The sequence below is a fragment of the Pseudophryne corroboree genome, chromosome 2 (genome assembly GCF_028390025.1).
Source record: "Pseudophryne corroboree isolate aPseCor3 chromosome 2, aPseCor3.hap2, whole genome shotgun sequence".
Taxonomy (NCBI): Eukaryota; Metazoa; Chordata; class Amphibia; order Anura; family Myobatrachidae; genus Pseudophryne; species Pseudophryne corroboree.
Window position 1 is genome coordinate 818,928,699 of NC_086445.1, and position 22,792 is coordinate 818,951,490.

General features: G+C 44.6%; 1 protein-coding gene across 3 annotated transcripts in view; it reads right to left on the bottom strand.

Annotated features, from left to right (window-relative positions):
• Window positions 1-1,201: 1,201 nt before the first annotated feature.
• Window positions 1,202-22,792, bottom strand: part of LOC135049809 (interleukin-5 receptor subunit alpha-like) — a 280,810-nt gene continuing 259,219 nt past the window's right edge. For all 3 annotated transcript variants that reach the window (XM_063955694.1, XM_063955693.1, XM_063955695.1), the window contains 2 exons: window positions 5,541-5,625; window positions 1,202-2,287 (listed from right to left, as the gene is read on the bottom strand). In XM_063955694.1, the coding sequence (XP_063811764.1) occupies window positions 2,198-2,287; window positions 5,541-5,625 (175 nt within the window). In that variant the 3' untranslated portion in view covers window positions 1,202-2,197. The remainder of the gene's footprint in view (window positions 2,288-5,540; window positions 5,626-22,792) is intronic.

Consider the following 22,792-nt stretch of genomic DNA (forward strand, 5'->3'; position numbering starts at 1 on the left):
TCTCCTCAGATCAGCATAGACACTAGAGGTCAATTATGACCCCTAGCATCTGTGCCACAATGCTGTGTGGTGCGCGATGACGTCATTGCGCACCGCACAGCAAAGGTCCCCTCCACGAAGGGAAACTAGACGCATAGCATTTGGTTCCCTTCATAGCGGGGGACCAGCGGGGGGCACAGCGGCGGGGGGCACAGTAGCGGATCTTGCCACGGTGCGGCGCCCTCCGGAAGGTGGCGTCCCGGGCAAAAGTCCTGCTTGCCCGTGGCAAGATCCGCTACTGAACTAAACCTATTATTCTATAAGATTTGACCCTTTCCAGCAATTCTAGGTTGCTAGAAATAAATATAGATTGTTTTTGCATAAGTTTTGTCACCCATTGATCAGGGTAGCCTTGCCTCTCTACTGGGCATAGATTGAGTTAGGAATTGCTGCCTGCCAGCCTACTCCTGTACCACACCATTTGCAGCCTTACAAATGAGTTATTAAACACCATCTACTGAGTTGTGCGTATGTCAAGGGGACATCTATTTCATTCAAATCTCTTGCACCTATCATGGGGTTGGGGTATCTGCAGATAGTAATGATGATGGCTGTTCTCACATACAGAAAAAGTGGCCATTGAGATGTACATGTAGGCTCATTAGCAATCCATTTGTATTAAAAAAGCAGCTGCATTCGGACCTGCATGAATCAGGCCTATTGCCTTGTACATCACATACCTCCCAACTGTCCCGCTATTCGGACCCTGTCCCGCTGTCACACTCGCGGGCAGCAGTGTCCCGCGGGCGGGGGGCAGTTGGGAGAGCCTTTGATCACCCGCTGCTCTGCTCTGCAGAGCAGCCGGTGATCACTGAATACATGCTGTGCGCATGAGCAGGGCATGTATTCAGTGCTAGGAGCGGAGCGTGGGCTGCCCAGCTGCTCTGGGAGCACTGGGCATGCCCCCAAAAGGCAGGAAAATGGTCCGTTTTGCGAGGCCATGCCCACTCGAGTGAGGCCACGCCCATCACGACCATGGTCACTCCCCTTTTGGGGTTGGCGCGTGGCTTCGCCGCTCAATAGTCCCTCTTCCATCAACTCAAAAGTTGGGAGGTATGTATCATATATTTACTACCATGGTAAATTCACAGAAAAGGACAAACCTTCCAAAAGGTACAACAATAGGGAACAGCACCTGCTAAAATAAGGATAACACATTCACTGCAGCTGCTGTATGTTTAAAAGTGAAGTTAGATACAGTATATAATTCAGTATACTGTATTATACATAATAAATATATGGAAATGCAGGTATTTCATTTAATTGTGCAAAATATTTAGTACGTTTTGCCATAGGATCAGATACCATGGGTTTTTGCACATTGGCAGTATTGTACTTTGGGGGTCATTCCGACCTGATCGCACACCGCCGTTTTTCGCAGCGCAGCGATCAGGTCACTACTGCGCAATGTGCAGGCGCGTTTTACGGGTACAAAGCGGATCGTTGCTGGGCGATGGATTTAATGAAAAATCCATTCGCACAGCCGATCGCAAGAAGATTGACAGGAAGAAGGCGTTTATGGGTGTCAACTGACCGTTTTCAGGCAGTGGTTGGAAAAACGCAGGCGTGTCCAGGCATTTGCAGGGCGGGTGTCTGACGTCAATTCCGGGACCGGACAGGCTGAAGTGATGGCAGCGGATGAGTAAGTTCAAACCTACTCAGAAACTGCACAAACTGTTTTTGTACTGCTCGGCTGCACAGGCGTTCGCACACTTAAAGTTAAAATATACTCCCCAGTGGGCGGCGACTATGCGTTCGCACGGCTGCTAAAAACAGCTAGCGAGCGATCAACTCGGAATGATACCCTTATAATATAAACAATCCCCAATTGCTCAGTAAACTGAACACACATTATATATATATATATATATATATATATATATATATAAACGCCTAAATTAAATGAGCAGTGCATTACCGGGCACCACAGCAAAACTTGGGCAAGTGTCCAGAGATGATATTCTAGCCATTTGGGCCCTTCACGCAAAAGAACAGAATGATGGCCTGGTCGCACCAGCTGTAGTTCAGTCTTGTTGGTGATGAAGTCAGTAGAAGATGGAGATATTTGATTTAGTACACTATTATACTGTATATCAAACACTTGCTTCTTATTTTGCAAGTCACAGTCCTGTATTTTTGTAACACTTTCAGATTGGAGTTATGGTGATATTTCAGTTATATATGAGCAAACACACTCTTCTTCGTCTTGTTTCATAAAAGGAATATCATGTGTAGGAAATTTCTGAACCTAAAATCAAAGAGGACATTTATATTAGATTGACACAGCAATTATGTTAGAGGATTTCAGTGAGGTATAATTAGTGTCTAAAACGAGCAAAGAAATATTTACAGTCTTTGGAATTTGACGACAAATTAAAATAAACAAGCAAATGAATGTAAATACAGCAATACCAGGTTTAAGGTCTGTACACACGGTGCAGTTTTTCTTTCGATTTTGACTATATAGTCAAATTCGTAAGAAAATATAGTGCATATCGCACCATGTGTATAGTCCTTGCGATGCCAATGCGTGGTCCCGCGGGATCGGCATCGCAAGGAAAAATAGACTGTGCAGGCGGACCAACATTGACTATATCGGTGGGGCCAGGCTCCGACCACGTCGAATAGTCAATCTCGGGCTGTACAGTGCATCGCACCGTGTGTACATACCCTTATTCTACATGTGTTTATACAGAGTAAAACCTTTTTTCCAATGTTAATTACAGTATTAGACTTTTACAGACACGTTTAGCAAAATAAAAACATTCTGTAAACTTTGTATATTTATTTGGTATATGTATGTTTTTGTTATACTTTGCTTTTATACATTTTAATTTTAGAAACTTTTTAAAATATACCTCAAGACAACAATCTATGCTTGATCTCATATTAACCACTTCCTGATGGGCCATCGTCCTGTATGTAACCCACCTGCACAGCCGGACCTCACCAATATAATGCTCTAGGCAAGATTTTGTCTGGTGCCTGCTAGCACCGCCGCTAGTTCCGCCTCTGACCCTGCACCGCTTTCCCAGCACCATCACTCCTCACCCATAGCAGTCCTCATTTTGGTGCTCCTACCGCCTATATTTTAAATAGGAACAGTAAGCACATTCGGCGCACAGCCCAAAAAGGGATGTGTTCTTGCTGGGAAGGGGCATAGCCACACAATGGTATCCCCAGTTCAAATTACACCACATAGTTGTGCAACTTTATTCATATTTTATCATGCGATAATCATGCGATAGTGTTCCTTATTCACGTTACATCAAACTGTATTGCTCCTTATTCACATTACACTACACCATATTGATCTTTATTCACATTAGACCACACAGTAGTGCCCTTTCTATACATTATGCCACACAGTAGAGCACCTTATACACATAATGCCACACTTTAGTAATGCCTTTATACACATAATACCACACAGTAATGCCCCTTACACATGTGACACACATTATTAATGTCCTTATAAACATAATGAGCCTTACACATTATGCCAACCTTTCTTAATGCCCTTATACACATAATGTCCCTTACACATGTGCTGCACATTATTAATGCATTTATACACATGACACACATAATGCCCACACATATGCCAAACACTATTGCACAACCAACCCTCCCACACACAGCACTCACACAGCCGCTAACACTGTAACCTCTGCCTCAGCGTGGATACAGATGTGTCCACATACATCTTTCCTCAATATGCCATGCATCAGGAGATGCCTGGTGTGAGTCAGCTGGCAGCTCTGCTAACGTCGGGCGCCTTTTTTGCCGACAATGCATTGTTATGTGGCTAGGATGCACAAGCAGCTTCTGATGATTAAGACGATATGCAGCATGCATATATTTTGTGTGTGACTGTGGCTGTATCTGCATACGAAATGCTACGTTACAGTAATTTCCAGGAATACACTGCAACACAGCATTTCATATGCAGATGCAGCCGCAGTCACACTCAGAATATAGGCATGCCACATATAATTTTAATCAGCAGAAGCTGCTTATGCCCCTTGGCATTCCAAATGCCATAGGCATTTGTCTAGTTTGCCTATGCCTAAGGCCAGCTCTGCCCGCCTGTATCCTATAGCCCACCTGAAGTAGTGGAGGGGGGTTCATGTCAGTTTCGGAAGCTAATGTGAAGATGCTTGTCTGCTACGACTAGCATGGCAGCACAAGCATTGAAAATCCTCGAAGGGCCATCACACCAAGAGTGGGAAGTCTGGGATGTTCAGTTTTGAAAGCGGAAGTGTTCTACAGTTTGGAGAGTTCTGTCATTGTCACAGCACCAGTGTAGGGAGTTTGTCATATTAGTAGTTCTGAATAATTAACAGAACAGAGATAGATTGAATGAAAAACAGCAGCAATACCTACTGAGTGGAGGGGAAATTGTTTATAGCTGTTTGAACAGTAACATAGGAACTGCCAATAAAGAAATCCAGCAGTGGGAGTCTGGGGAACTACTCATGAGATCACTTAACCTCAGAAGAGTTTAAGACATGGATCCGAATCAAGGATTATTAGAGAAAACATGAATTGTGTCTAGCTTGGCACCACACTGGACTGGCTTTAACACTGTACTGGTCATTACCTAGTTGCAAGGTGACTCATAGAATGAATACCATATGCTTGTTGGCTGAGGTACATATGTGCATCAGCATAATTAAGGCCTCCATGCCTCGCCTTCAGCCCTGCACCCAGTCACACTGCCAAAAGAAACAATGCTACATTCTGTTAACTGGCCTTCTGGAATGAATATTGAATGAACGCCCATCTCCTCTCAGCATCAGTGGAGGCGACGATCCCCCAGTGCTAGCTGCTGTAGAGGTGAGCCACTGTATGCCCTGAAGGCAGAGATTGTTTCAGGCTAGCCTGTATCCAGGAGCAACCGATAAACACAAGGCACTGAGGCTGGGTGTGATCAGGGCCGTCTCTACCATTAGGCAGCCGCCTAGAGCACTGTGATCTGGGGGAGGGGGGGGGGGCAGGGAGGGGGGGCAAGGGGGGGCACCTTTGAGTCTGCTTATCATGAAATTAAGGATGCCTCTAAGAGAGGCCTCTTTATTAAGCTTAATACAGGCAGCAGTTGTTAAACTTCTGAGATGCTACCTCCACACTTTCACCTGAAGGCAGGGGCTGTTAAGAGAGGAGGGGGCCGTGTTCAGGCTTTTTGTGGGTGGCTGAAGCTCTGTGGAGTCTACAGCACATGTGCAGTACTCTGGGAAAATGGACATGCATGAATCACTTGGAATATGGCCAATGCACCACTGTATAGCAATGCACTCGCATGTTAGCGGGGACCCGGCATGCGGGGCGGACTTGCCCTGTGCTGAGTGTCCCCCACATGTTAGAGAAAAGAGTTGTAGTTGTGCGATTTATTGCCCAACTACAACCCATGCTGAATCGTGCCCTAAGTTCAAATTATTCAGTGAGATAACTACTGTGCATAAAAGACACACATTGTAAGTACTGTAAGTGGAATACGCTACCTTTATTTCTTTTTGGTCAACTTTTTCAAATATTTTGATTGCTGGCTTTGGCACTTGTGGAAATAACTTTGTCCATATTCTGAACCTTAAAAGAAAAGACACAAGAGCATGACTGATTTTCAATTTGCTAGAAGTGTCATATGCACTGTACAAATCCAAGACTGTTTACAAATCAGCATTAAAGGAGGTTTTGATATACAGATATAACCATGCTCATCTATGCCACGATGTGTCCGCACGGGCATACGCAGCGCAGCATAGTGCAAAAACGCCGCACTGCAACTAGCCGCAGCAGTCATTCACAATATTGACTTTAACTGTGTGCACGCTCACACGTGCACACAGTTGTGAGCATACTAGCTGCCCCATCGCTGCCGCGATGCATACAGATGAGCGTGGTTACATCTGTATTGTACACAGACTTACATTTATTGTATTAATTTTGTTGTCACCCTCTTTTAGCAATTCATCTGTTCATAGAAAAAAATGGATGGACTATATAATGATCATATGCTTATAGCTCACTAGTTAAAAGCCCATCAAAATGACAGACGCCAGGGACAGAATATATTAGGAGGGTGATCACTACTCACACAGAAGCTGCCGGGTTTCTGGAAGCTCTGTCACTGGCTAGTACCAGAGCCTGATTTACACCATTATATGAGCCCAAGTGTACAGGTGCTGCAGTATATACTGCTAGAAATTTGGTGAGTTTATTTTTCTTATATTTTATATAGTCCACACTCTGGTATATACGTTAGTATGACAGGAAAGGCTCTGCCTCACCTGCCTGACCTCACCTCACATCACTGGTGTGTGTAGCATTATCCTTTAATAAATATAGATGCTGTATATCTGTAATGGGCAGGCTATAATGATGCTGCACTACATACACCAGTACTGGCATGTGTAAGCTCGCCAGTCTGTGCCTATCTGGTGGGTAGAGGACACCAGTAGCCACAAGCAGCTGTCCGGAAGGGTCTGGGCATGTCCTGTGCGAGGTTTGGGAGTGGCAAGCACATGACCCGCACCTCCGTTGGCACGCAGTATATATAAAGCAGCTGAGACGGTTATCTGCCTCCTACTCACCCGTATCATCTGCAGCCCCAGCACCGACACCTCCTCTTCCCAGTCACTGCACTACTCACCCGACACAGGGTCTCACCTCTACCTGCCAGACTGATTCACCTTCTCCCTCCGCCAGTAAGTGGCCACACATGCCCACGATGCCTCCACTCTGAGCGCTGCAGGACTATCTGGTGGTTCCTGCATCTGTTTCCTGGATACTGCTGCTACTTGTTGCTGAGTCCTGAGATGGCAAGTACTGTAACCTGGCGTTGCAGCATAGTATATGGAGGAGGGAGTGCAGAGTATGCGGTATATGGTGGGAGCAGTATATTGAGGAGGGAATGCCCTGTATATAGGGGACACTATATGAAGTGATATGGGGGTGCAGCGTGTATATAAGGGCAGTATATGGTGGGGGTGCAGAATATGGAAAAGGATGGGGGTGCAGTGTATATAGGGGCAGTATATGGTGGGGGTGCAGAATATGGAAAAGGATGGGGGTGCAGTGTATATAGGGGCAGTATATGGTGGGGGGTGCAGTGTACATAGGGAGTGTGTTTCACACAACGGAGGCTATATTGAAAAAAATCAGCATATCTCTCTCCACTGTCCCTATCTGCCCCTAGCCCCCTCTCTCCACAGTCACTATCTGCCCCAACCCTCCTGCCCTTTCTTTCCCCAGTCCCTATCTGCCCCTACTTTACTCCCCACCCCACCCCCAGCACCTATCTGTCCCTACCCCCACTCTCTCCCCCCTGCCCCCTCTTTCCATATGCAGCAAGTGTGAAACAGTCAGATCAGTATTATTAATATTACAGGCTGAGTATCCCATATCCAAATATTCCAAAATATGGAACATTCCGAAATACGGAATTTCTTGAGTGAGACTGAGATAGTGAAACCTTTGTTTTCTGATGGCTCAATGTACACAAACTTTGTTTAATATGTAACCCTACCCTCAATACCTTGAACGAGAGCTGTCTATGTATTCTATTAAGGGATGGTTACCTAATAGCTGTGCCTCCACTCAAGCTATGTGTAGTATTTAACTACCGTTAAGGCTTGCTTGAGTAAGCCTGATCACTATCCTTAGGGGATGATTCCCTTATATCATAGATATATTATCTAATATACCTGTCTCTTTCTTCCAGGATCTTCAGATCAACTTCCAGACGGACCAGACACACATGGAAAGTATAACACTTTAATGACCAGTACCAAATGGATTAAGTATACATTAACATTTCATCAATTACACATTCCCCTTTAAGTCATTAATCCATGCTAACCCCCTGTCAATTAGGCCTATACACAGTACCTGCATGCAATACAACAAATCCTTTTTCTTTTCAAGACACCCTTAGGTGTTAGAGTGACCCGGGTACTCTTAATATGATAGTGCACTATAAGGGCCCATAAACTTCCTAAAAATAACAGCAGTTAATACTAGAGATGAGCGGGTTCGGTTTCTCTGAATCCGAACCCGCCAGAACTTCATGTTTTTTTTCACGGGTCCGAGCGACTCGGATCTTCCCGCCTTGCTCGGTTAACCCGAGCGCGCCCGAACGTCATCATGACGCTGTCGGATTCTCGCGAGGCTCGGATTCTATCGCGAGACTCGGATTCTATATAAGGAGCCGCGCGTCGCCGCCATTTTCACACGTGCATTGAGATTTATAGGGAGAGGACGTGGCTGGCGTCCTCTCCATTTAGATTATAAGAGACTGAGAGAGATTTACTGGAGCTGACTAGGAGGAGTACTGTTACTGTAGAAGTGTAGAGACTGAGTGGAGAGAGTTTACTAGTGAGGACAGTGCAGTTTACTTTATAATCCGTTCTCTGCCTGAAAAAAGCGATACACAGCACACAGTGACTCAGTCACATACCATATCTGTGTGCACTGCTCAGGCTCAGGCCAGTGTGCTGCATCATCTATTATCTATATATAATATTATATATATCTGTCTGACTGCTCAGCTCACACAGCTTATAATTGTGGGGGAGACTGGGGAGCACTACTGCAGTGCCAGTTATAGGTTATAGCAGGAGCCAGGAGTACATAATATATTATATAGTGAGTGACCACCAGACACACAGTGCAGTTTATTTAATATATCCGTTCTCTGCCTGAAAAAAGCGATACACACAGTGACTCAGTCAGTCACATACCATATCTGTGTGCACTGCTCAGGCTCAGGCCAGTGTGCTGCATCATCTATTATCTATATATAATATTATATATATCTGTCTGACTGCTCAGCTCACACAGCTTATAATTGTGGGGGAGACTGGGGAGCACTACTGCAGTGCCAGTTATAGGTTATAGCAGGAGCCAGGAGTACATAATATATTATATAGTGAGTGACCACCAGACACACAGTGCAGTTTATTTAATATATCCGTTCTCTGCCTGAAAAAAGCGATACACACAGTGACTCAGTCAGTCACATACCATATCTGTGTGCACTGCTCAGGCTCAGGCCAGTGTGCTGCATCATCTATTATCTATATATAATATTATATATATCTGTCTGACTGCTCAGCTCACACAGCTTATAATTGTGGGGGAGACTGGGGAGCACTACTGCAGTGCCAGTTATAGGTTATAGCAGGAGCCAGGAGTACATAATATATTATATAGTGAGTGACCACCAGACACACAGTGCAGTTTATTTAATATATCCGTTCTCTGCCTGAAAAAAGCGATACACACAGTGACTCAGTCAGTCACATACCATATCTGTGTGCACTGCTCAGGCTCAGGCCAGTGTGCTGCATCATCTATTATCTATATATACTATTATATATATCTGTCTGACTGCTCAGCTCACACAGCTTATAATTGTGGGGGAGACTGGGGAGCACTACTGCAGTGCCAGTTATAGGTTATAGCAGGAGCCAGGAGTACATAATATATTATATAGTGAGTGACCACCAGACACACAGTGCAGTTTATTTAATATATCCGTTCTCTGCCTGAAAAAAGCGATACACACAGTGACTCAGTCAGTCACATACCATATCTGTGTGCACTGCTCAGGCTCAGGCCAGTGTGCTGCATCATCTATTATCTATATATAATATTATATATATCTGTCTGACTGCTCAGCTAACACAGCTTATAATTGTGGGGGAGACTGGGGAGCACTACTGCAGTGCCAGTTATAGGTTATAGCAGGAGCCAGGAGTACATAATATATTATATAGTGAGTGACCACCAGACACACAGTGCAGTTTATTTAATATATCCGTTCTCTGCCTGAAAAAAGCGATACACACAGTGACTCAGTCAGTCACATTCCATATCTGTGTGCACTGCTCAGGCTCAGGCCAGTGTGCTGCATCATCTATATATATTATATATCTGTCTGACTGCTCAGCTCACACAGCTTATAATTGTGGGGGAGACTGGGGAGCACTACTGCAGTGCCAGTTATAGGTTATAGCAGGAGCCAGGAGTACATAATATTATATTAAAATTAAACAGTGCACACTTTTGCTGCAGGAGTGCCACTGCCAGTGTGACTGACCAGTGACCTGACCACACTGACCACCAGTATAGTTAGTAGTATACTTATATTGTGATTGCCTGAAAAAGTTAAACACTCGTCGTGTGACTTCACTTGTGTGTTTTTTTTTTTTTTATTCTATAAAAATAAAACTCATTCTGCTGACAGACAGTGTCCAGCAGGTCCGTCATTATATAATATATAATATATACCTGTCCGGCTGCAGTAGTGATATATATATATTTTTTATATCATTTATCATCCAGTCGCAGCAGACACAGTACGGTAGTTCACGGCTGTGGCTACCTCTGTGTCTCTGCACTCGGCAGGCAGTCCGTCCATAATTGTAATACCACCTAACCGTGGATTTTTTTCATTCTTCTTTATACATACATAGTTACATAGACATCTTCTCTTTATCAACCAGTCTATATTAGCTGCAGACACAGTACAGTACGGTAGTTCACGGCTGTGGCTACCTCTGTGTCTGCACTCGGCAGGCAGTCCGTCCATAATTGTATACCACCTAACCGTGGATTTTTTTCAGTCTTCTTTATACATACATAGTTACATAGACATCTTCTCTTTATCAACCAGTCTATATTAGCTGCAGACACAGTACAGTACGGTAGTTCACGGCTGTGGCTACCTCTGTGTCTGCAGTCGGCAGGCAGTCCATAATTGTATACTAGTATCCATCTCCATTGTTTACCTGAGGTGCCTTTTAGTTGTGCCTATTAAAATATGGAGAACAAAAATGTTGAGGTTCCAAAATTAGGGAAAGATCAAGATCCACTTCCACCTCGTGCTGAAGCTGCTGCCACTAGTCATGGCCGAGACGATGAAATGCCAGCAACGTCGTCTGCCAAGGCCGATGCCCAATGTCATAGTACAGAGCATGTCAAATCCAAAACACCAAATATCAGAAAAAAAAGGACTCCAAAACCGAAAATAAAATTGTCGGAGGAGAAGCGTAAACTTGCCAATATGCCATTTACCACACGGAGTGGCAAGGAACGGCTGAGGCCCTGGCCTATGTTCATGGCTAGTGGTTCAGCTTCACATGAGGATGGAAGCACTCAGCCTCTCGCTAGAAAAATGAAAAGACTCAAGCTGGCAAAAGCAGCACAGCAAAGAACTGTGCATTCTTCGAAATCCCAAATCCACAAGGAGAGTCCAATTGTGTCGGTTGCGATGCCTGACCTTCCCAACACTGGACGTGAAGAGCATGCGCCTTCCACCATTTGCACGCCCCCTGCAAGTGCTGGAAGGAGCACCCGCAGTCCAGTTCCTGATAGTCAGATTGAAGATGTCAGTGTTGAAGTACACCAGGATGAGGAGGATATGGGTGTTGCTGGCGCTGGGGAGGAAATTGACCAGGAGGATTCTGATGGTGAGGTGGTTTGTTTAAGTCAGGCACCCGGGGAGACACCTGTTGTCCGTGGGAGGAATATGGCCGTTGACATGCCAGGTGAAAATACCAAAAAAATCAGCTCTTCGGTGTGGAGGTATTTCACCAGAAATGCGGACAACAGGTGTCAAGCCGTGTGTTCCCTTTGTCAAGCTGTAATAAGTAGGGGTAAGGACGTTAACCACCTCGGAACATCCTCCCTTATACGTCACCTGCAGCGCATTGATAATAAGTCAGTGACAAGTTCAAAAACTTTGGGTGACAGCGGAAGCAGTCCACTGACCAGTAAATCCCTTCCTCTTGTAACCAAGCTCACGCAAACCACCCCACCAACTCCCTCAGTGTCAATTTCCTCCTTCCCCAGGAATGCCAATAGTCCTGCAGGCCATGTCACTGGCAATTCTGACGAGTCCTCTCCTGCCTGGGATTCCTCCGATGCATCCTTGCGTGTAACGCCTACTGCTGCTGGCGCTGCTGTTGTTGCCGCTGGGAGTCGATGGTCATCCCAGAGGGGAAGTCGTAAGCCCACTTGTACTACTTCCAGTAAGCAATTGACTGTTCAACAGTTCTTTGCGAGGAAGATGAAATATCACAGCAGTCATCCTACTGCAAAGCGGATAACTGAGGCCTTGACAACTATGTTGGTGTTAGACGTGCGTCCGGTATCCGCCGTTAGTTCACAGGGAACTAGACAATTTATTGAGGCAGTGTGCCCCCGTTACCAAATACCATCTAGGTTCCACTTCTCTAGGCAGGCGATACCGAGAATGTACACGGACGTCAGAAAAAGACTCACCAGTGTCCTAAAAAATGCAGTTGTACCCAATGTCCACTTAACCACGGACATGTGGACAAGTGGAGCAGGGCAGGGTCAGGACTATATGACTGTGACAGCCCACTGGGTAGATGTATGGACTCCCGCCGCAAGAACAGCAGCGGCGGCACCAGTAGCAGCATCTCGCAAACGCCAACTCTTTCCTAGGCAGGCTACGCTTTGTATCACCGCTTTCCAGAATACGCACACAGCTGAAAACCTCTTACGGCAACTGAGGAAGATCATCGCGGAATGGCTTACCCCAATTGGACTCTCCTGTGGATTTGTGGCATCGGACAACGCCAGCAATATTGTGTGTGCATTAAATATGGGCAAATTCCAGCACGTCCCATGTTTTGCACATACCTTGAATTTGGTGGTGCAGAATTTTTAAAAAAACGACAGGGGCGTGCAAGAGATGCTGTCGGTGGCCAGAAAAATTGCGGGACACTTTCGGCGTACAGGCACCACGTACAGAAGACTGGAGCACCACCAAAAACTACTGAACCTGCCCTGCCATCATCTGAAGCAAGAAGTGGTAACGAGGTGGAATTCAACCCTCTATATGCTTCAGAGGTTGGAGGAGCAGCAAAAGGCCATTCAAGCCTATACAATTGAGCACGATATAGGAGGTGGAATGCACCTGTCTCAAGTGCAGTGGAGAATGATTTCAACGTTGTGCAAGGTTCTGATGCCCTTTGAACTTGCCACACGTGAAGTCAGTTCAGACACTGCCAGCCTGAGTCAGGTCATTCCCCTCATCAGGCTTTTGCAGAAGAAGCTGGAGGCATTGAAGAAGGAGCTAAAAGGGAGCGATTCCGCTAGGCATGTGGGACTTGTGGATGCAGCCCTTAATTCGCTTAACAAGGATTCACGGGTGGTCAATCTGTTGAAATCAGAGCACTACATTTTGGCCACCGTGCTCGATCCTAGATTTAAAGCCTACCTTGGATCTCTCTTTCCGGCAGACACAGGTCTGCTGGGGTTGAAAGACCTGCTGGTGACAAAATTGTCAAGTCAAGCGGAACGCGACCTGTCAACATCTCCTCCTTCACATTCTCCCGCAACTGGGGGTGCGAGGAAAAGGCTCAGAATTCCGAGCCCACCCGCTGGCGGTGATGCAGGGCAGTCTGGAGCGACTGCTGATGCTGACATCTGGTCCGGACTGAAGGACCTGACAACGATTACGGACATGTCGTCTACTGTCACTGCATATGATTCGCTCAACATTGATAGAATGGTGGAGGATTATATGAGTGACCGCATCCAAGTAGGCACGTCACACAGTCCGTACTTATACTGGCAGGAAAAAGAGGCAATTTGGAGGCCCTTGCACAAACTGGCTTTATTCTACCTAAGTTGCCCTCCCACAAGTGTGTACTCCGAAAGAGTGTTTAGTGCCGCCGCTCACCTTGTCAGCAATCGGCGTACGAGGTTACATCCAGAAAATGTGGAGAAGATGATGTTCATTAAAATGAATTATAATCAATTCCTCCGCGGAGACATTGACCAGCAGCAATTGCCTCCACAAAGTACACAGGGAGCTGAGATGGTGGATTCCAGTGGGGACGAATTGATAATCTGTGAGGAGGGGGATGTACACGGTGATATATCGGAGGGTGAAGATGAGGTGGACATCTTGCCTCTGTAGAGCCAGTTTGTGCAAGGAGAGATTAATTGCTTCTTTTTTTGGGGGGGGTCCAAACCAACCCGTCATATCAGTCACAGTCGTGTGGCAGACCCTGTCACTGAAATGATGGGTTGGTTAAAGTGTGCATGTCCTGTTTTGTTTATACAACATAAGGGTGGGTGGGAGGGCCCAAGGACAATTCCATCTTGCACCTCTTTTTTCTTTTCTTTTTCTTTGCATCATGTGCTGATTGGGGAGGGTTTTTTGGAAGGGACATCCTGCGTGACACTGCAGTGCCACTCCTAGATGGGCCCGGTGTTTGTGTCGGCCACTAGGGTCGCTAATCTTACTCACACAGTCAGCTACCTCATTGCGCCTCTTTTTTTCTTTGCGTCATGTGCTGTTTTGGGAGGGTTTTTTGGAAGGGACATCCTGCGTGACACTGCAGTGCCACTCCTAGATGGGCCCGGTGTTTGTGTCGGCCACTAGGGTCGCTAATCTTACTCACACAGCTACCTCATTGCGCCTCTTTTTTTCTTTGCGTCATGTGCTGTTTGGGGAGGGTTTTTTGGAAGGGACATCCTGCGTGACACTGCAGTGCCACTCCTAGATGGGCCCGGTGTTTGTGTCGGCCACTAGGGTCGCTAATCTTACTCAAACAGCTACCTCATTGCGCCTCTTTTTTTCTTTGCGTCATGTGCTGTTTGGGGAGGGTTTTTTGGAAGGGCCATCCTGCGTGACACTGCAGTGCCACTCCTAGATGGGCCCGGTGTTTGTGTCGGCCACTAGGGTCGCTAATCTTACTCACACAGCTACCTCATTGCGCCTCTTTTTTTCTTTGCGTCATGTGCTGTTTGGGGAGGGTTTTTTGGAAGGGACATCCTGCGTGACACTGCAGTGCCACTCCTAGATGGGCCCGGTGTTTGTGTCGGCCACTAGGGTCGCTAATCTTACTCACACAGCTACCTCATTGCGCCTCTTTTTTTCTTTGCGTCATGTGCTGTTTGGGGAGGGTTTTTTGGAAGGGCCATCCTGCGTGACACTGCAGTGCCACTCCTATATGGGCCCGGTGTTTGTGTCGGCCACTAGGGTCGCTAATCTTACTCACACAGCTACCTCATTGCGCCTCTTTTTTTCTTTGCGTCATGTGCTGTTTGGGGAGGGTTTTTTGGAAGGGACATCCTGCGTGACACTGCAGTGCCACTCCTAGATGGGCCCGGTGTTTGTGTCGGCCACTAGGGTCGCTTATCTTACTCACACAGCGACCTCGGTGCAAATTTTAGGACTAAAAATAATATTGTGAGGTGTGAGGTATTCAGAATAGACTGAAAATGAGTGTAAATTATGGTTTTTGAGGTTAATAATACTTTGGGATCAAAATGACCCCCAAATTCTATGATTTAAGCTGTTTTTTAGTGTTTTTTGAAAAAAACACCCGAATCCAAAACACACCCGAATCCGACAAAAAAAATTCGGTGAGGTTTTGCCAAAACGCGTTCGAACCCAAAACACGGCCGCGGAACCGAACCCAAAACCAAAACACAAAACCCGAAAAATTTCAGGCGCTCATCTCTAGTTAATACAGAATGTCTGACACTATGTTTTAGTATCAACTATCAGTTCTCCCTTCAGTTAAAGAGAAAGATGTTTGGCTCAGTCTACTTATGATAGCGATTACTTTCTCCTATAAGGTTACTTATAGTTCCTCCTTGGCAGATAACAGAAAATATCTATTTAGCTCATAGATCGTAACATCAACAGTTGATTACCAAGGAATCTATATCCTTTCCTCAGTAAAAATGTTACCGTAGTTGTCCAGTATTAAACTAAACTCCTAAGAAGCTGGTATGATAAACCTTTGTTATGCTGCGTCCTTGTGTCCATTTGAAGTAGCTGATGCTTTCTATATTTCAGAGCATATATAGCTTTTCGATTCCTGTATGCCTCAAATTATTGTTGTCTCTTAGGATGAGTCTATATTAAATATATCTGCAAGAGATGGTTTCTCTTATCATAGTCACAGCGAGCTCAAATCCTTTAACTTTAAAACTAATAGTCTCTTACGTGTCAGTCCTTCTTACGGGTTCACGAATATACATATAACACAGTTGTATTAAAGTGCCACAAGCTAGTCCTTGAATCGGGATGATATTCTAATCCTTTGTGGCTAAGAGGCTTTAACATCCATCCAATGTCACTGTAGTATGGCTACCTTTAATGTCCTTGACTCTAATTCTGCTAATTCAGGGGCATAAATACACACATTAGGTGGCAGCTTTAGGGTGTTACTTTCTATTTAGCACTGTGGAACAATGTCTCTGGCTCTCCTTTGACTGATGTGATGCTGATATATGGGGGAGCTTTAAAACTATTTATGAAGCGTTAAACAGTTCAAGTTTCACTCCACTCCTCCTGTTACATATATATACCCAGTGCTTTCTACCTTCTCCTTAGCACTATGATTAAGCCATACATGGAACTGTAATTATAGGTCACTCTGACTACTGTGACCCATTACTATCCTCCTGCTTAATAGCCATTATTGCGGCCTAGCCCTGGAGTCCTTAGTCCCAATATGAAATTGACTATGTACCATAGTCACCTATGGCTTGCTGTGCTTAGTGTAGGGGTAATATAAATGGCTGGATTATACACTCACACTTCTACGATCTAGTGATGCTGCTGCAGGCTGCTCCCCCGACTCCTCCCTTACACTTACAGCCACACAGAATGGAGCCTCTGCTGCTGGTCCCGGCTTTTTTGTTGTGGCTGTCAGAGTCTGTGCCGGTAATAGGTAGGAAGGAACCCTCTCTGTCTCCCTGTCACCGGTGCGCCCTTCCAATACTGCTGGGTGAGGTGACTAGCACTGATGCCGGGTTCTATGAACAGTGCTGAGTCTCAATGCTGCTGTCACCACCTTTACAGTAAGGAAGCCCTGTTCTGGCTACACACACTAAGCCCCCTCCGGCCGCCGCAATGTATACCGCTCAGCTCTAATGCGGGCGACGGCCGGAGCAGCAAAAAACTATGTCCTCTCACCAAGGGATATGCAGTCTCTCCCCCAGCTACACTCACAGCACCTCTCCACCCCTCTCTAGTAGTCACATCACCCACTCTGAGGTGATGCCCCGCCCACTGGCAATCACCCCACTAGGTGATTGACAATTAGGAGCACAAGGACATTAACCCTTTAGATACACTGTGAAACCATAAAATAAGCCTTAATTGTATTTACCACTACATTTACATCAATGTACATACAATTACATATATGTGAACTGTATTATTTACCTCAAAACATGCATACAGTATTACAACATCCATTAACTTTTATATGAATAATATATATGCTTATACTCCATTTTAGTCACCATATTATAACTACCTCAGTATAAGTGTTGTTTAAACCCTAAATCAGGGTTACATTTCTCCCCCTGGTGCATTGTCACTGTTTAACATCTTTAGGTACCAATGCACCATCTACCTTACTCACTATGCTAAAATAGTATATATTCATTCACATCCAATAGCAAGCCACCTCATCTCAACCATTTTAACTGTTGGCCAAATAGGGAGGGATGGAACTACATAGCCTTCATGCCTCCCAGGGATAGTGTTCTCTGATCGTGCTGGTTTCCCTAGCTCTTCTACACCTGATTTATTGACTTCTTTTAGTACTGGACTTCGGATGGAAGATTTAAGAGATTGTGCTAGGGTAAAGTTATCATGTACCATACTACGATTGTCACTGAGACTAGTTTCATTCTCTGACGAAGCTTCTAAAGTTATCAAGTCTTTAGCATCTGAATTTTCCGTTTCTTGATCCTGGGACTGATTTAATCTACCATTGAATCTCGAGAGAGGTCGGTAATGTAAGGTTGCAGAAGGATGACATGGAGCTGGATCTCTCCCTTGCCTTTGTTCTGAATATGCACTTCCTTCATCAACCGCTTTTTCTCGTGGTTGATAACAATAACTGTATGATCCTCGTCGGTTTGGAGCAAATCGACTCCCTTTCACTGGTACTCCACCTATGCCAGTCACATTTGCTGCATGTACACCCTTTTCCCCTTCCAACACTTCAAATTCTACTTTCTCTCCATCTCCTACACTGTACAACAGTTTTAGGGGGTTATTCTTCGTTATGGATGTCCAATGTACAAATATGTCTTCTCCGGTGTCATGCCTTTTAATGAAGCCATAGCCTTTCTTCACATGGAACCATATTACTGTGCCAGTCATTTTAAGAGACATATACTGTGTCCCTTTACTATCAACTTTATTCATAGAAGATTGTCTCAGCAATATACCATCCACTACCTCAGTCTGTAATGCTATGTCCTTAGTATCCGGTCGCATAGAAAAGTCATGGATACGGTCTTCAGGACAGTTGTTTAGGAAGTTGGCATCCTTGAGTATTTTATTCTCAGATTCTAGCTGAGACAGTCTTTCTTTCATTTCATTCAGACGAATATGATCCTCCTTTTCAGTTTCTTTACCCACTTCCAATAATTCAGACAACTCAGTTATTTTTGATTCCAGAGAATGAATATTGTCTTCCTGCTGCTGGTACATTATCAACTTTTGTTGCTCCTGATCCACTCTGGTTTGTCTTTCATCAGATGCCATGGTTTGCATCTCTCTCTGTATAAACCAAAGTTCTCTTTCAAGCTCTTTGTTCCTCTCATCAATTTTGGTGTTAAACATTTGTTCTTCTTTTAGCTTCCATCGGGTTTCATCTAGAACCTCCAACAACTGATAAATATGTTTAGACCTGTCCAGTGCTATATGTCTTATCACCTCTATCGGGGTCTGTAGATCCACTGGGCTATCTCTTCTTGTTGGTTCCTCAATGGAAGTTGGAAACAGGGAAAGCAGGTCCTTCTGTTGATCTTTTGGCAGAGCTAATACTAATTGTCCATGTTTCTTATAATCCTCAGCTATTTGCTTTAGCACAGTTTCTAATTTCTGTATACCTACATCTATCTTCACTTCCCCTGAAACTCTCTCTTTCAGTGGTAGAACATTCTTATCTCCTTTCATTCCATAATCCATGTTAGCGACCAAAGTATGAGCAAGGTTGTCACTAACACCTCCCTCACTATCCTTTAGGTGGGGATCAAGTCTGACTTTCTTGTCCTTTGATTTTTTCTTTCTCTTCTCCAACTCTACAGGGACATCTAATATTTTTTCATTTTTCACACCTAGGTTATTTACAAAAGTTCCCACAAACTTGCATGTCACCTCTTCCTTTAAGCCTGGTCCCTTATGGTACTCTTGTTTGTCCATACTTTTACATTCTCTATTGGCTTCAACTCTCCCAACTGATACAGCAATGGCTTTATGTCCAACCTTCTCCCTGTTCCTTTGCTTCTTTCCCATATTTGTATTTTTTTTTTAGGGATGTGAGGACTTTATCAATAATAATTAATGGCAGCTGACACCTGTGGTGTAACAGGGCCTGAGTGTAACTTCTATCTCACGCGGTGCCTCCAAATGTAACCCTACCCTCAATACCTTGAACGAGAGCTGTCTATGTATTCTATTAAGGGATGGTTACCTAATAGCTGTGCCTCCACTCAAGCTATGTGTAGTATTTAACTACCGTTAAGGCTTGCTTGAGTAAGCCTGATCACTATCCTTAGGGGATGATTCCCTTATATCATAGATATATTATCTAATATACCTGTCTCTTTCTTCCAGGATCTTCAGATCAACTTCCAGACGGACCAGACACACATGGAAAGTATAACACTTTAATGACCAGTACCAAATGGATTAAGTATACATTAACATTTCATCAATTACACATTCCCCTTTAAGTCATTAATCCATGCTAACCCCCTGTCAATTAGGCCTATACACAGTACCTGCATGCAATACAACAAATCCTTTTTCTTTTCAAGACACCCTTAGGTGTTAGAGTGACCCGGGTACTCTTAATATGATAGTGCACTATAAGGGCCCATAAACTTCCTAAAAATAACAGCAGTTAATACAGAATGTCTGACACTATGTTTTAGTATCAACTATCAGTTCTCCCTTCAGTTAAAGAGAAAGATGTTTGGCTCAGTCTACTTATGATAGCGATTACTTTCTCCTATAAGGTTACTTATAGTTCCTCCTTGGCAGATAACAGAAAATATCTATTTAGCTCATAGATCGTAACATCAACAGTTGATTACCAAGGAATCTGTATCCTTTCCTCAGTAAAAATGTTACCGTAGTTGTCCAGTATTAAACTAAACTCCTAAGAAGCTGGTATGATAAACCTTTGTTATGCTGCGTCCTTGTGTCCATTTGAAGTAGCTGATGCTTTCTATATTTCAGAGCATATATAGCTTTTCGATTCCTGTATGCCTCAAATTATTGTTGTCTCTTAGGATGAGTCTATATTAAATATATCTGCAAGAGATGGTTTCTCTTATCATAGTCACAGCGAGCTCAAATCCTTTAACTTTAAAACTAATAGTCTCTTACTTGTCAGTCCTTCTTACGGGTTCACGAATATACATATAACACAGTTGTATTAAAGTGCCACAAGCTAGTCCTTGAATCGGGATGATATTCTAATCCTTTGTGGCTAAGAGGCTTTAACATCCATCCAATGTCACTGTAGTATGGCTACCTTTAATGTCCTTGACTCTAATTCTGCTAATTCAGGGGCATAAATACACACATTAGGTGGCAGCTTTAGGGTGTTACTTTCTATTTAGCACTGCGGAACAATGTCTCTGGCTCTCCTTTGACTGATGTGATGCTGATATATGGGGGAGCTTTAAAACTATTTATGAAGCGTTAAACAGTTCAAGTTTCACTCCACTCCTCCTGTTACATATATATACCCAGTGCTTTCTACCTTCTCCTTAGCACTATGATTAAGCCATACATGGAACTGTAATTATAGGTCACTCTGACTACTGTGACCCATTACTATCCTCCTGCTTAATAGCCATTATTGCGGCCTAGCCCTGGAGTCCTTAGTCCCAATATGAAATTGACTATGTACCATAGTCACCTATGGCTTGCTGTGCTTAGTGTAGGGGTAATATAAATGGCTGGATTATACACTCACACTTCTACGAACTAGTGATGCTGCTGCAGGATGCTCCCTCGACTCCTCCCTTACACTTACAGCCACACAGAATGGAGCCTCTGCTGCTGGTCCTGGCTTTTTTGTTGTGGCTGTCAGAGTCTGTGCCGGTAATAGGTAGGAAGGAACCCTCTCTGTCTCCCTGTCACCAGTGCGCCCTTCCAATACTGCTGGGTGAGGTGACTAGCACTGATGCCGGGTTCTATGAACAGTGCTGAGTCTCAATGCTGCTGTCACCACCTTTACTGTAAGGAAGCCCTGTTCTGGCTACACACACTAAGCCCCCTCCGGCCGCCGCAATGTATACCGCTCAGCTCTAATGCGGGCGACGGCCAGAGCAGCAAAAAACTATGTCCTCTCACCAAGGGATATGCAGTCTCTCCCCCAGCTACACTCACAGCACCTCTCCACCCCTCTCTAGTAGTCACATCACCCACTCTGAGGTGATGCCCCGCCCACTGGCAATCACCCCACTAGGTGATTGACAATTAGGAGCACAAGGACATTAACCCTTTAGATACACTGTGAAACCATAAAATAAGCCTTAATTGTATTCACCACTACATTTACATCAATGTACATACAATTACATATATGTGAACTGTATTATTTACTAGAGATGAGCGGGTTCGGTTTCTCTGAATCCGAACCCGCCAGAACTTCATGTTTTTTTTCACGGGTCCGAGCGACTCTGATCTTCCCGCCTTGCTCGGTTAACCCGAGCGCGCCCGAACGTCATCATGACGCTGTCGGATTCTCGCGAGGCTCGGATTCTATCGCGAGACTCGGATTCTATATAAGGAGCCGCGCGTCGCCGCCATTTTCACACGTGCATTGAGATTGATAGGGAGAGGACGTGGCTGGCGTCCTCTCCATTTAGATTATAAGAGACTGAGAGAGATTTACTGGAGCTGACTAGGAGGAGTACTGTTACTGTAGAAGTGTAGAGACTGAGTGGAGAGAGTTTACTAGTGAGGACAGTGCAGTTTACTTTATAATCCGTTCTCTGCCTGAAAAAAGCGATACACAGCACACAGTGACTCAGTCACATACCATATCTGTGTGCACTGCTCAGGCTCAGGCCAGTGTGCTGCATCATCTATTATCTATATATAATATTATATATATCTGTCTGACTGCTCAGCTCACACAGCTTATAATTGTGGGGGAGACTGGGGAGCACTACTGCAGTGCCAGTTATAGGTTATAGCAGGAGCCAGGAGTACATAATATATTATATAGTGAGTGACCACCAGACACACAGTGCAGTTTATTTAATATATCCGTTCTCTGCCTGAAAAAAGCGATACACACAGTGACTCAGTCAGTCACATACCATATCTGTGTGCACTGCTCAGGCTCAGGCCAGTGTGCTGCATCATCTATTATCTATATATAATATTATATATATCTGTCTGACTGCTCAGCTCACACAGCTTATAATTGTGGGGGAGACTGGGGAGCACTACTGCAGTGCCAGTTATAGGTTATAGCAGGAGCCAGGAGTACATAATATATTATATAGTGAGTGACCACCAGACACACAGTGCAGTTTATTTAATATATCCGTTCTCTGCCTGAAAAAAGCGATACACACAGTGACTCAGTCAGTCACATACCATATCTGTGTGCACTGCTCAAGCTCAGGCCAGTGTGCTGCATCATCTATTATCTATATATAATATTATATATATCTGTCTGACTGCTCAGCTCACACAGCTTATAAT